We start from the raw sequence: 15,172 nt of genomic DNA, 5'->3' as shown, positions 1-15,172 counted from the left end.
GTGTTTATTAAACAATTATTTCATTACAATTTTGCATTAAAGTTTGTTTATTGTTTAATATATTTATTTAAAACTATATGGCCAGCCAAGTAATTTAAAAAGCCATAGGGAAGTACTAAATTTTTTTAAAAGTTATTTCTTAAATCACAGTTTAAAGAATGGACTTTTTATAGAACATATTTTATTAATTAACTTTAGTAAATTTTCTTAAAAGTTTTTGATATCAATGTATTGCCTCCATGGGTTTGTTGTAAATTTACTCTAAATTCTTATGCTCATAAAAAAATATTTTTATTTTTTGAGCTAGAGACTTTAATTTTTTAGGTAACAATTGGTAATAATTTGAAATTAACATGTTGAAAGTTCAAAAATTTTATTTTGGTCCAAAACATTAAAAACAAAAACTGAAGATCTTTATGAAGTATTTTTTATCAAAAATTAGTCAAGAATAAACTGATATATTTGAAGTTTCATTGAAAAAGAACAATAAAGAATACAACAGTTTTTTAGTTTTACAGTCTGTGCCTTCTAAAAAGAACCTATTAACTCTCTGATTTTAATACCCTGTATCTTGAAAACTAATCAAAATTTTCTTAAGAACCAAAAAGTTTCTAATAGCTTTGATTAAATTTTTCATAGTAGAGTTGGCTTTAAAAAATACCCCATTTTCCTTAACATGCCCTACAGTATCATTACAAATAGTATTTTAAATATTAGTACTGTTTGTTTTTATTCTTACTAACAAATCATAACCACTTTAACATACTTTCTTAAACAAGCTTACAATTAGTAATAGTTATACTAATAAACTAAACAAGTTGTAATTTACTAATAACAAATTACATCCATTTATATTTAAATGTTCTATTTTCTTATAATGACAAGTTAATTAAGTTCAATTATCTCCAGTTAAAAGTTTATGTTTAAAATGAAATATTATATTTCTTAATCATTTTTAGTTGGTTCTTAGTAGAGGGAGGAAGTATTTTGGTATAATTTTTGTGAAGCTAAAGCTATAAATGTTTTATAGGTGACTGATGACTGATATCAATATAAACTAACTTATTTAGATTGTTTGAAGTAATTTGGTTTGTAAAATTTCATTTTTTATCTACTTTTATAGTGATATAAGAATCAGGTTTTTATTATTATTTTGTATAGAAATTTCAATTTTGTTTCATTATTCTAGAAACAAATAATGTTCAATAAATTATGAAATAAATACATTTCTTTATAAATTTATTCTTCTCCAATTCTTCTTTTAAAATATGCTGTGAAGCTATATATCGTTTAATCAAACCAAAAAAAGTATTGATAACTAAATAATGTAATAAAATTTGTTATATTTTTAATAATTAATCAATTGATAGCAAAGTATTATAAAAAAAGCATTTATTAAATAGTTTATTATTTCAGGCAGTTCTGTAAAGCAGAATAAGTCTTGTGAGCAATCGAAAGTATATTAATAGTTTAAAGTTTCAAGCAATTTTTAAAGCAATCTAAGTTTTGTAAGGTTATCAATGTAATAATATAACACTAGTTAAAAAATACAAACGATTTCAGGTAGTTTTTTAAAGCAGTATGAGTTTTGTGAGGCAATCAAAGTACCGCCATGTTTACGGTGAGAAGCCAAAAGCTGAATATTTTGGAATGAAGATCACTGGTTCATCCTCGGACGGAACTTTTGCTTCTTGTAATCCAAAATTTCTTGCTCTCATCACTCAAGCTTACGGAGGCGGAAGCTTCATGGTCATTCCTACTAACACTGTTAGTTTGATTGTTTCAAAACTCATTTTGGAAGTGCTGTTATTCAAACTGATTAAAAATTATCAATAGACCATTGATCTTTGATTTAAAAGCTGTAGGTTACCTATAAAGCGCAAATATTTTAATTAGGTTAATTTAAGTATACACAATTCTTCTACAATAAATTAAACATAGTAATTTGTTAAATAAGAGTTATGTTATTTTATTATTTTTTAAGCTCTATATAATAGTTTTTTTGTTTAAGCTTAGTACTTCAGCTTTTTAAGTTAAGTAATACTAGCCATAAACTTTTGTTTTTCCTAAACAATTGAAAACTAATTTTGTAGATAACTAGTGTAAAATATTACTAACAGCCACTAGGAAGGCTTCCAACAAATATTTCAAACATCAACGGACACACCAAACCAGTAACCGAAGTTTGCTGGTCCCGTCACAATGACAATTTACTTGCTACCGGTGACGATGATGGTAATATCAAGGTTTGTTTTATAATTTTTATGTTAATTTAGTATTGCAAGGTCTGATTACGTACAATAGTGGGTTAGAGTGTATAACTATCTATAAGAAAATTTAATAGTTTTTTATTAAATTAGTGTAAACAACTAGTAAACATATTGATGACAATTACAAGTGGGAAAAGCATTCATTGCTTAAATTTTTATGGCCAATTAAGTTTTGGTAATTTACATAAAACTTTATTTTCAGCATTTCAAAAACCAATTTTTTTATGTGACCAAAGCTAAATTTTTTGGTTCATCAGTTTAGTAACTAACATTTATTCAGATTTGGAACATTCCAGAGGTATTTGTGAAGGATATGCATTTAGAAGAAGCAGGAACGTTGGAAGGACACACTAAAAAGATTACATGTCTTACATGGCATCCCTCTGCTGATAATGTCCTTCTCAGTGCAAGTTAATATTTGCATAAATATTTTTGTACAAGCCTTGTAAAAAATTTTTAATGAAAATAATAAAAATTTCTCATGTCATATAATTTTAGCTAAAATGTTAAAATAGTTTTATAAAATAGTATTACTGTGAACTAAAATTTTAACAAATAATTACTTATTAATTGTATAACTATTTATAAAATTACCATCATATTATGGGACATATCGACTTTAAATTGATGTAATATTTTACACATGTATACTTGTAGGTACTGACAACACCATAAGATTATGGCACATTCCGACCGGGCAGTGTGAGATCACAATTGAGTGTCATACAGACAACCCGACCTCAATCTCTTGGAGTCAAGACGGTAGCTTGATTGCCACTACTTGCAAGGATAAAACTTTGAGAGTTATTGATATTCTCAAAAATAAAGTTGTAGTGGTTAGTTATTTGAAAGTTTTTATTGTTAAATAAGGAACTAAATTGTTTTCTTATATTGACATTTTGTTTGTTGATAAGTCTAATAATTATTTTGAAATAATGCATTGAAATTTAAACAAATAAAACTACAGTTTAATAAAGTTGAACTTAAGTAAGAATGTAAGCTAACAATTTAAGTTAAAAATTCATAAAACAAACTACAATAATTATGTGTGACTAATTTAGGTAATGATGTAAAAAATAAAATAATGACGTTTATTAGTTGTCTATTTGGTCTACTCTGAAGTAACTATCAGTTTTGTTGCAATAAAGTAATAAATAGCGCATTCTATTGTGACAAATTATTTTAACATATTAAAAGTACAACAAAAATTTCAAAATAGACACTTCAAAAAAGAAAATTGATTGCCAATAGGAATATAAAATGTTGTTAGCCAAAAATTTCACTAGTGGCTTGTATATTTAATCAAAAAATTGTATATAAGTTCAGCATATCAAATCAATGTATTGTTGATAACAGTCTAGACAAAATAAGAATCTACAAGTTAATGATTATTTTGTTTACTTTAGTAGTGTTCATCCCAAACTTGTATGAGTTTCCAAGAATGCATTAACTTGTTTTCTTACATTAAGCTTATCAAAAGCCAATTACTTAAAAAAAGTTATAATTCATTTATAAGCAATATATGTTTTTACAAAATTAAAATTTTACAAATTTTCTATAACCTTCCTAAAGTAAAATTACATTTTGAATTTCTTATTTCGTGAATTTCTCCCAAAGCAAAAAGACTAACAATTCTACAAACAAAAGTGATTTTGAAGAAATTCCATTTAAACGTATCAACATATGCACTAATCTATATTTTAGAATTATTTATATACATTCCCGCCTCGCCTGTTTCAAATGTTTTATGACGTCATACCATGTTTAATTGACCGTTTAAAAATACGTTGTATCGTTTTACATGTATACATCAATAATATTTGTAACAATTTGAATTTAATAAAAGTTGTGGCTAAATATTTGTCAAGGAAATGATTTAGTCGATGATTTATTGACTTGTTTGTAAATAAAAACATTTTGTATAACTTATACTTTGACCTAGAAAGTTATTTAAAACTTAAAAACAAAGTAATAAACTATTAGTTTGAAAACAATGTTTTATATAACTTTAATACTACATTAATTGACTATTATTGAACTTCAAAACTTATGTAGTTTGCCATTTTTCCAATAGAACTAAACATATTTATTATTTAAAAAGTAGTTATGTATAATTGTTACAACTGGACAATTTAAATAATGTTTTAACTTTTCTTCATAATTATAATCCTTATTTAAAAACCAAATCTTAACAATCAAAAAGAATATTTATTATGCCTTCAATTATTTGTGTTTTATACAATAAAGTTTCACAACATAAATGAAATGCTGATTTTTGCTGTAAAAGCAAGATAAAATAACTAAAAAAATAATTATATTATTAACAACCAAATTATAAATTCTGTAAAAATGCCTAGTTTAAATATATAAGGCCAACGAATATCAAGAGTAATGATAAGGGATGTTCTAATTGTTAGATTGATAATATGTTTGTTAATAATCATGCTAAGTACTTTGTAAACTTAATGTTGATAACAATTTATTTAAATAGACATGAAGTTATTTTGATTTTAAGAAAATAAATGAATATATTTACTTGCAATAATCAGGAAGTGAAGAACGCGTTCGATGGTAACAAGCCGTCAAAGTGCGTTTTGTTGAAGGACAACAGAATATTCGCGGTTGGGTTCAGGAGAATGGGGGGAAGGGAGTACGCTTTGTGGGATCCAGAAGGTAACGAACTCGCGCGAGAGGAAATCGATGCGCAATCTGGTATCGTGTACCCCTTCTATGATGCCGATAATGGCATCGTTTTCCTCACTAGTAAGGTTAGAATAATATTTATTATTAAATTAAAAAGTAATTAAAAGTATAAAAATATTTATTGTTATAAACCAATAGTGTACTGGCAATATAAAAATAGTACTAATATTTATTTGTTATAAACCAATATTGTTATAAATCAACAGTGTATTGGCAATGTAAGAATATTACTAAAATTTATTTTTAATCAATAGTGTACTGGCAATGTAAAAAAAATAATAATATTATTTATGATAATCCTGATAATAACATTATTTTCAAAACTAGAGGCATGGTACGTTACTACATTCAAATTTTACTATAGTGGCAGAAAAGTACTTATTATAACAGTTGTCTTATCTAATCTAAATAATAATCTATTAAATATAAAAACAGTATAAGTTTTTCTCTATTATGAATGTTTTATTAGTTAATATGAGTTCTGAAACATTTTTCATTTCAAAAAAAGTAGTATTATGTTTGGAAACATTGAAATTATAATATTTACCAAAATTAGTTTGTCTACTTTATAATAAATATGTTATATCAAATAAATAAAAAAAAATTGTTTTTATAGTGTTTGTAGTTATTTTTTTAATAAAATAGAGTTAAAAATATTGAAAAAAGTAATAATAATCAATTTAGTAAATTATTTACTTAAAGTTTATTAGGAAAATACATAAATTTAAAAAATTGATATTCACAAAGTTAAAGAAATTAAATTCAAGAAAAAGAATAATTATATTTTTATATACATTCACTCAGTATTAATATTAAAAAGTAAAAATTAACTCTTATACTAGTAACATAAGCACTTAAACATTCTATTTTAATTAATTAGTAATTTTATGAGATTTATTATTTAAATAAGCTTGAAATTTAGACACATATGAGCTACAATATAAAACTATAAGATTAAATGCTTTTTATTCTTATTCAGGTTTTTACCCTAGCAAAATTTAATATGTTAATTAAATAAATTAAAAGTTCTATTTTATATTATTCAAGGTCTGAGTGAGCATTTACTTACTAAATACATTCAATTTTTATTGTAAATTAAAGTATATAAACATTTTAGTCTTATTTTTAAAATTTATATTATTAAATATCATGTAAGTAGATGAAGGAATTTTTAATTTTAAAATTTCTAAAAATCAGAGTTTTGTACAAGTTTCTTAATAGTGTCAAATTTTACGTGTACAAACATTTTTATTAGAAAGTTACTTTAAAATTTAAACTAAATTTAAAAATAATAAAAAGTAAATTAAGAAAAATTTATGATAAGCATTTTGTATGCATCAAATAAATCTAAAATAAATGTAGAAATAAAATATAAATACTAACTATCAACAAATTCGTAAAAAATATAAATTTTAACTATCAACAAATTTGTAAAAAGTAAGGTAAATAACAATTTGTAACAAGTTTATCAAGTTTGATGTTTATAGAGCAAATTGGCTTGTTTATCGCCAAATATGGTCATAAAATTGTTGCCTTATATACGCGGAAGTTAGTATGAAATCACTCAAAGCTATTTAATTAAATGTAATTTTGAAACTTATCAAATATAATTTTGATCAAGATTATTTTTAATTAAATTTAATTACATACTTAATTATTACTTTTTATTTAATAAAGCTTAAATTTCTCAAATTTTGTTATATAATTAGAATGTTTTATTGTTAATACTGATGGTCACCATATAACTTATTAAGTAATTTAGAATAGTTTTGATAATTTTTCATACTTACTTCGAATTGAAACAAATAAACATTTAAATAAATAACTGAAAGTTTTATTAGTTTTGAATTGGTCAATGTATGTGAGCAAATGAAATATTTATGAAACAATTTAAATAAAATCGGTTTCCTTTTTAGTCTAAGTTATATTTAATCTATTTTTTTATTGTAATAAAACTAATTATAAGTATAACTCAGCCATTGTATTTTATTTTTATACACTCTTTTATTAATTTATTTTTACATATTTATATTTAGCTGGATTTAAATACTTTTTTCTAATTTTGGCTTACTCTTTGTATAACATTTCAAATTAAAGTTGTCAAAAAATTCAACTGCCAATAAATATTCACTAGATGGTTGTGACGTCATATTGAATAAAGGAAGTTTCAGTGACGTCACATAAAATGAATAAGCACCTATCAAAATTTTTCCTCATAAAAAAAATTTAAAAATATTTTGACAATTTCCTCATAAAATTAAAGTTGCATAAAATGTGCTTTTATTAAAGTTTTCCTTAAAAAACATTCAGCAAAAAAAAAAAAGAAGTTTTTTCTAAGAAAGTTAAACAAAGCTGAAATTAAATTATAAGTATTTGAAATTGATTAATAAGCAATTTAATTTTCCAGAAAAATTTATAAGCAAATGAATTCATAACATAAGGCACAAAACAACTTCAGCAAGTTTTCTAAAAAATATTCATAACTTAATAAGTACCAAATTTTTTACATTTGTAAAAGTTTTAGTAGCTTTTTGTATAAGAATTTGTTTAAATGGATTAAGCAATTTAAATAAAAATTTTGGTGAAAAATATATACAAAAAAGCTTAAACTTTAATATTTTTTTAAAGCACAATCTGAATAACATTGATAAAACATGAAAACATTTTAAGTTAAAATTTTGTTTAAATATGAAGAAACGTTTCATAAAAATGATACGCCCATTGTAAGAACAAACAAAACTTTTATTTGTTTTTAAAATCAAATAAAACTTCATGTAACACTTAAGTTCAAATAATTGTTTTAAAGTTTAATACAATTTTGTTTTGGTTTTTAGTTATTTTAATTGTTATAATTTTCAACTTAAATGTTAAAGGTTACTAGGATAAAGCACAATATTTTTAATTTAAAATAAAATTATTTGGTAACTCATTTCTTGTTAATAATTGTTGTGTTAGTTTTTATAGAAGGATGTATTAAAATTGTAAATTAAAAAGTTTTTGGTATAAAACATGATTAAGTTTTATGAAAATGGACAATACTTTTTGACTCTTATGGTATTTTCAAGTCGTTCAGTCTATTTAACTGTTATTTTCTACTAATTAATTTGTACAAAAATAATGCTTTCCAACATCAAGAACTTCAATAAAAACATTTAAATGAGATTTAAAGACTAAAAGGTTATATCACCAACTTTTTGATTTTAAATGAGAACTTTGGTCTCCTATCAAGTATTTTACCTTAAATGGGCATTCCTGTTTGAAAATCCCTGATATAAATTGTAGATTATTTATAAAGTACTTATTATGATACAAAATATCTCAGATAGTTTTATGTGAATACTGTTTGATAGTCGACTTTAAACTATTTATATTTAATAGAATTTTGTTTTACCTTTAATACTTACTATGAAATTATTGAAACTTGGGTGAAATAGTAACTTGTATATTGTCAACCAAAAATAAATCACTAAGAAATTGATAAATCTGTTATAATATTAATAATGATCTATATAGGGTCAACCATCAATATCTTACTATGAAATAGATGATCATGAGCCTTATGTGCATTATTTATCGACTAAACTAATGTGTAATAATCTATATAGGATCAACCATCAATATCTTACTATAAAATAGATGATCATGAACCTTATGTGCATTATTTATCGACTAAACTAATGTGTAATAATCTATATAGGGTCAACCATCAATATCTTACTATGAAATAGATGATCATGAACCTTATGTGCATTATTTATCCACTGCTTCTCAGGGTAAAAACATGAGAGGTATTGCTTGCATGCCTAAGAGAGGCTGCGACCCTACTTGCAATGAAATTTCCAAGTTTGTTTTATATTTGTATAAAAGTTTGTTTAAAATTAATAAGTTAATTGGCGTCAAAAATGTTTTGAAATTGAAAAATATTATAAATGATTTACTACATTGATAAGCATTTATGTATGTTCCAAAAAATAATTATTGTGTTCAACATAATTCTAACGTAGTAGTTAATTTTTTTATTCTAAATTGAACATTATTTTTAACAACTTAAAAAGCTGGTGATTTTACAAGTAAAAAAATGATTATTCATTCTTTTTTTTATATCTGTCATGGTGAATGTTAAAAATCTTAGTATTGAAATTTGTCGTTTAGATAGAATATATATGTGAGTATTTATATATTTTAAGATAAAAAGTTTGTTTTTGTTGTTTATTATAACAACAAATATTTTACAAGAATTTCAACAAATATTTTCGATACGCTTGAATGAAAACTAGAAAAACTTCTTTTGAAATTACAACGTGTTATATATGGAAATATTTTTTTTTCTTAAATAATACAATTGTTTCCAATAAACAAATAATGCTACATTTCATCTACTAAAATTTAAAAAATAAAACAATAGTTTTTGTTCAAGTACGCTATAAAGTTACCATCAAAATAAGTAAATAGATTTAGAAATTAGATATCAATCTTTGTAACAAAGGAAATATTTGTTAGATTTTATCACAACTTTACGGCATTATTTTAATAAATCCGATCAGCGATGATATTATGTAAAAGTTGCATAAATGGCAAACTATTTAAATTACTTTCAAAACAAATTGTTTTTATTGTTGTATTTATCTTTGCTAGAAAACACTTAAAAAATAATTTTAACTTTTTATATTTTTAACAGATTCTACAAACTTACTCAGGATAAAATAGAAATTGTTTCAATGAGAGTTCCTAGGAAGGTAAGATATAAAAAAAATTAATTAACCAAAAAATTAAGAAAAGTGTATGGGCTAAATATTTGTTTCAATAATCCAGCTAAATAATATGTTTTTTTTTTGTTTTACTGAAAAAATAAATTTTGTATTTATAAGTATTTTTTAAGTTTTGTAGTTGCAATTTTAAACTTATAATAAAACTTTACGACAAACTTATAAGCAATTTTTTTATAAATTGTGTAATAAAGAAATAAATGTCTTATAAATTTTAAATTTATTATTTATATAACTAAGCTATCATAAAAATAACCAAGTTTGCTACAAAGTATATCATGTAATTGATTGCACTCTTTTATTAATTTTGAAAAATTAAATTTCAGTCTGAATTATTCCAAAACGATATTTTTCCACCATTCGAATCGGATGAACCGGCCCACACTGGCGAATCGTTCTTTCAAGGAAACGTTAAGAAGCCACTTATATGTGATTGGAAACCTGGTACGTTTATTTGTTATATTAAAAATGTTTAAAAAGAATAGTCAACAAAAAAAATCAAAAAACAAAAAGTTTTAAGACAAAAATATACAAAAATACTGTTAAACTCAAAAGTTTTATTTTTTAACTTTTAATTAATTTGTTACTTCAGGTTTTTATAAAAATTAAAAAAGACTTTCCTAAAAATTTGAGATATTTCTCAATAAACGTAGGAGCAAAGTATGTTTTTAGTTATTTTTATTTATTCACCGTTTTATTTTCTATTTCCATAAGGAACCAATTGTTCTCTCCGACTTTAACAGGCTCTATTTCAAGCATTGTTTTGAATATAAAGTTCTGTAAAAAGCATCATTTAGCTTAATTAAAACACTAAAAAATAAGATCAAGTTGTAAAAAATGTGATTAACCCCCAATGCCCTTAATTTTATGTGCAAAACTTTTATTTAAATACCCACATGTAAGAAGATTAAGATTAAAAATTATAATAACTGGTAGTTGCATTCCAGAAGTTAAATTTATCATAACCACAACTTACATCAAAATAGATAAATTGACAGTTTTGACATAAACAACACTTTTGTGCTACAAGTTGAAAACTTGTTTTGTATTTTTTATATTTACATAAAAATGAGTGTAACTTCAAGCAATACATAAATTTAAGGTTTGTAATTATTAATATTGTTAAACAACTTCTATAATTAATATTTAAAAATTTTAATATATCATATTAAGTAAATTTAATAAAGTAAATAGAAAATAAGTTAAGTATTTTGAAATTAAATTAATTAGAAACTGTTTACAAAAACTGTTTAACTATTTGTTAAAAAAAATCATAATAAAAATATAAAATATATTTGGTTCAATAAAAAGTTATTTTGAATAAAGTTCACTAATTTAAACTTATATTCTTTAAATTGATATTTTGTTAAGTTTAGGTTTAAAAATAAAATGATGAAATAAATACAAGTATATATTGTTATGAAAAATATTTAGTTTAAATTTAAATAAAAATTAAAAAGTATATATTTAAAAGAATATTTGAAACAAATATACAAATATCCATAGATTTGTTAAATAAATAAGTAGTTAGAAAAACAAGCGTAAAATGTAACAATTAGCAAGTAAATTCTCCATACAAGTAGGCAAATACACCGAATAAGATAAATGACCAAATAAGGCGAAATCATCCGAGCGTGCAAAATTATGTTACTTTTTGAATCTTTTGTTTCACACTAGCTGCTATTGTAGAGTTATCTGCTTTTTGTCATTAATTTTAAAAATTGTTTGTAATTTAGTATTTCAATATTATAAATATGTTTGACAGAGCGAATAAATATATATGAAATATAAAATTAAAGTAAAAACTAAGTATAATGGTTAAAAAAAAGTTTATGTTTTACATAAACATTAAAATTTTATTAAATTAAACAAAAACTGTTTTAATTTGGTAATAAACAAAATAAAAAAGTAAATATAAAAAGCCGTCCGGATACAAAAAACTAAAAAACATTCTATAAAATATTTATTTATTTATGTATTTACTAAATATTTTATGTATTTTTTTAATACATTGAATATTTTTTAATACGCTAAAAGTTTTTGTACAAATTTTTTAATACATGAAATATTTTTGTACAAATTTCTTATTACGCTAAATGTTTTTGTACAAATTTCTTATTACATTGAATTTTTCTCATGTATTTCTTAGTACGCTAAATACTTTTACTTCTTTATACATGAAATATTTTTGTACAAATTTCTTAATACTTGAAATATTTTGTTCAAGTTTCTTAATACATGAAGTATTTTTGTACAAATTTCTTGATACGCTAAATGTTTTTGTTTTATATTCTAATGTCAAAATCAAATTCTGACTATAAAGTTCATATATGTTTTAACTAAAGTTAATCAGATTTTTCGTTTAATTTAGTCTTAATTTTTTAAGTTTGAACTTCATTTTAGAAATAAGCTAATAACATTATAATACACATTGTTCCATTAAAATCTAAATTAAAATATTACAAAAAAAAATTGAAAATACGCATAGTCAATATTTTAAATATGAGGTTTTGTTGTGTTTTATATATTTTGTGTTTGTATGCACATGAAACTCAAACATTTTTTATAAAAGTTAACAAGCAAAGAATGCCATGAATATTAAACAATCGACTAAAATATTTTATTTATTTACTTTGAAAGGTTGAATAGAGTAAATATTTTGTTAATAATTTATAAACATCACCCAGTATTCATATGTTATAACTGAAAATTGTGTTTAAATATTTAAAAACTGTTTCCATACCTCTTAAATTGAACTAGAAAGCCACTAATAACTAAACTACTTTTCTAAATTTAATTTATTTCGTCTGTATCAACAATATAATTTCATTATTCAATAAATATAAAAATAAATTGCGTTAGCTACGTCGTTAAATGTTTTAAAAATTACGTTTAAGAAGTATTTTAAAATATTAATGACTTGAAATTTCTTTCAGAGTAACATTAGGTTAAATAAGAATTTTATTATTGAACTAATCATGATTTTCTATCATAAAAAGCAAAAATATTTAATTTGATTTTATAGTTTAGTTTGATAATACAAATGTAATTTAGAAATTATATATTTTATTTTAAATTAGAGTGATAATATATTTTTACTAAATAATTAAGCACACAATATGCATTAACATTTATTTTAATTGTTTTAGGTCACTTATTGTAAAATAAACAAAATACATTGTATAAAATAATGTAATAATTACAAATTAACTTAAATATTTCAATTTGTTTTATTGAAGAAAAGTTGTTAAAAATCATCAAATAAGAAAATAGCAATTTATAATAAATATAATAATAAAATATCAATTTTTATAGTATTTGATTCAATAAAGAAATGGTCTCAAGTAGTAAAAAATCATCAAATAAGAAAATAGCAATTTATAATAAATATAATAATAAAATATTAATTTTTATAGTATTTGATGCAATGAAGAAAGGCTCTCAAGTAGTCAAAAAATCATCAAATAAGAAAATAGCAATTTCTACCGTCCAACGATCAGCATCTGCAGTTGGCTCTCAACCGGTTAGTTATTATATTTGTTTGAATTAAATTGTTAAATTAATTGGAAATTTTTCATGTTAATTGTTGAGTTGATTTGAAACTTGTTCGTTAGATTATATAAGTTGACAGTTAAACTAATAAACTAATGAGGATAAAATATGTTCTAAAAATGTAAAAATATTATTAAAACTTGGTTAGGTATTCAAAAATTTTAAGATATGAATGAAACTTTTTTCATTTAATAACTTGCAAAAATGCATATTAATTAAACATTAAGCATAAATTTCTTAATATTTGCCTGTAAACTCAAATGAAGAATATTTTATTGGGTTTATTTTAGAAGAAAATATTGCAAATCTCATATTGATATTGTGAATTATTTTTAAAGTACATCTACAAATTTTCAGAGTTTTACTGATAATATTTAATTCTTATAGTACTATATAACATATACATTATAATGTTTATGTTTTAGAATAGCATTATTAATAAAAGTGTAAGTACGGCTCAGTTTGTAAAGTTATAAAGAATGTCTCAATACATATTTTACAACTGTATATAAAATGTTATTTAACAATTAATCATGAATTTTAAAACGTATATGGTTTTTTGAGTTTTAATTTAATTTATGTTGAAACCGTTATATTATTACAAAAGCATGTAGTTTATTTTAAAGTACTATTAGTTGTACAAATTTATTAAAGATTATTTATAATATTTTTATTGTGCATGTTTTGTTCATTTTGGAGTTATTTTGAAGTTTTTTATTTATAGATTTATGATAGTTTTTGAACCCATTGACTATCTTAAAAAGTAATTTTTGAAATTATAAATATTCGTATTTGTTAATTTTAATTTAGTTATTATAATTTTAGAAAAAAAGTTGTTCAAAGCATATTAATAATAATTTTGTGTGGAAATGTAATATTAATTCACAAAATAGTTGTAATGATTTTGCACTAGACTCTAATAAAATTTAGATTAAAAAATCTGAGAATTGCACTTTTTTATGGCTTTTAAAACTAATTTAGTAATATGAGTAATTTGTCTATATGTTTTATAATTTTAAAAAACTTTGATAATTTTTGAATTATTTGTTTCTACCAAAACATTGTAATTTATAATTAAAACAAATACAACTTTAAAAAAAAATTTTACTAATTTATTTTTATATTAAACTTAAAATTTTGTTCAAATATTTATTTTTCATAATAATTTAAAATAATAACTACGGTGACTACATACATATTTTTATTAAGTTTTAAATTCAAAAGTATTCATTGGTATAGGGGTAAATTTATAAAAATAACATTTCATATTAAATAACTATTTTTATAATGTGTCATAGATTTATAGAACATACAAAATCAATTTTCAAGATAAAGTTTATTTTTGTAAAAAAAATAAAATTCTAATATATAGCAGTTTAATCTTAAGTGGTAAAGTAATTTAAAAATTCATTAAAATTGTATCTCAAATCTCCTATATTTTTCAAAATAAAACTTTAACTTTTCAGAAAGTGTTAAAAACACTTTTAAAATGGTGCTGGAACTATATTTAACCAAATGATTTGAGAAACCCTAAATAATCATTCATTAAAAAAAATAAAGACTATCTCTTAAAATTGAAAAGTCATTTAACTTTAATACTAAACTCAGTTGAAGTAAATTGTGAAAAGTTTAAAAACTTTTTTCAATACTTATTCATGGAAGAAATGTTTTTCAGTTAATAATTTTTAACTTCTTAAATTTTACTAATTTTCATTTAGTGATTCAAATAATCTATTAAATAAGAAACATCTTGTAACGCAAATTCATTTAAAAAGTTTTATACTATATTAATACAAGATCTTCTGTTAAAAGTAGTACTACTAATTTGATTGTAAAATACTAATATCTAATTATTTGTTTAATACTTGTAATTGGTTGTTA

General features: G+C 22.1%; 1 protein-coding gene across 1 annotated transcript; it reads left to right on the top strand.

Moving 5' to 3' along the window:
• Positions 1–1,567: 1,567 nt before the first annotated feature.
• Positions 1,568–13,262, top strand: LOC145847797 (coronin-6-like; the record flags this gene model as incomplete). Its single annotated transcript, XM_082953717.1, has 9 exons — positions 1,568–1,767; positions 2,121–2,246; positions 2,551–2,680; positions 2,928–3,106; positions 4,820–5,038; positions 8,671–8,816; positions 9,652–9,709; positions 10,066–10,183; positions 13,156–13,262. Coding segments are annotated over exons 1-9 (1,269 nt in total), but the record flags the coding sequence as incomplete, so codon positions are not given.
• Positions 13,263–15,172: the final 1,910 nt, after the last annotated feature.

The sequence above is a fragment of the Thalia democratica genome, unplaced genomic scaffold (assembly GCF_965202585.1).
Source record: "Thalia democratica unplaced genomic scaffold, ktThaDemo2.hap1.1 HAP1_SCAFFOLD_1099, whole genome shotgun sequence".
NCBI classification, from domain to species: domain Eukaryota; kingdom Metazoa; phylum Chordata; class Thaliacea; order Salpida; family Salpidae; genus Thalia; species Thalia democratica.
This window is presented reverse-complemented; position numbering and strand designations above follow the sequence as displayed.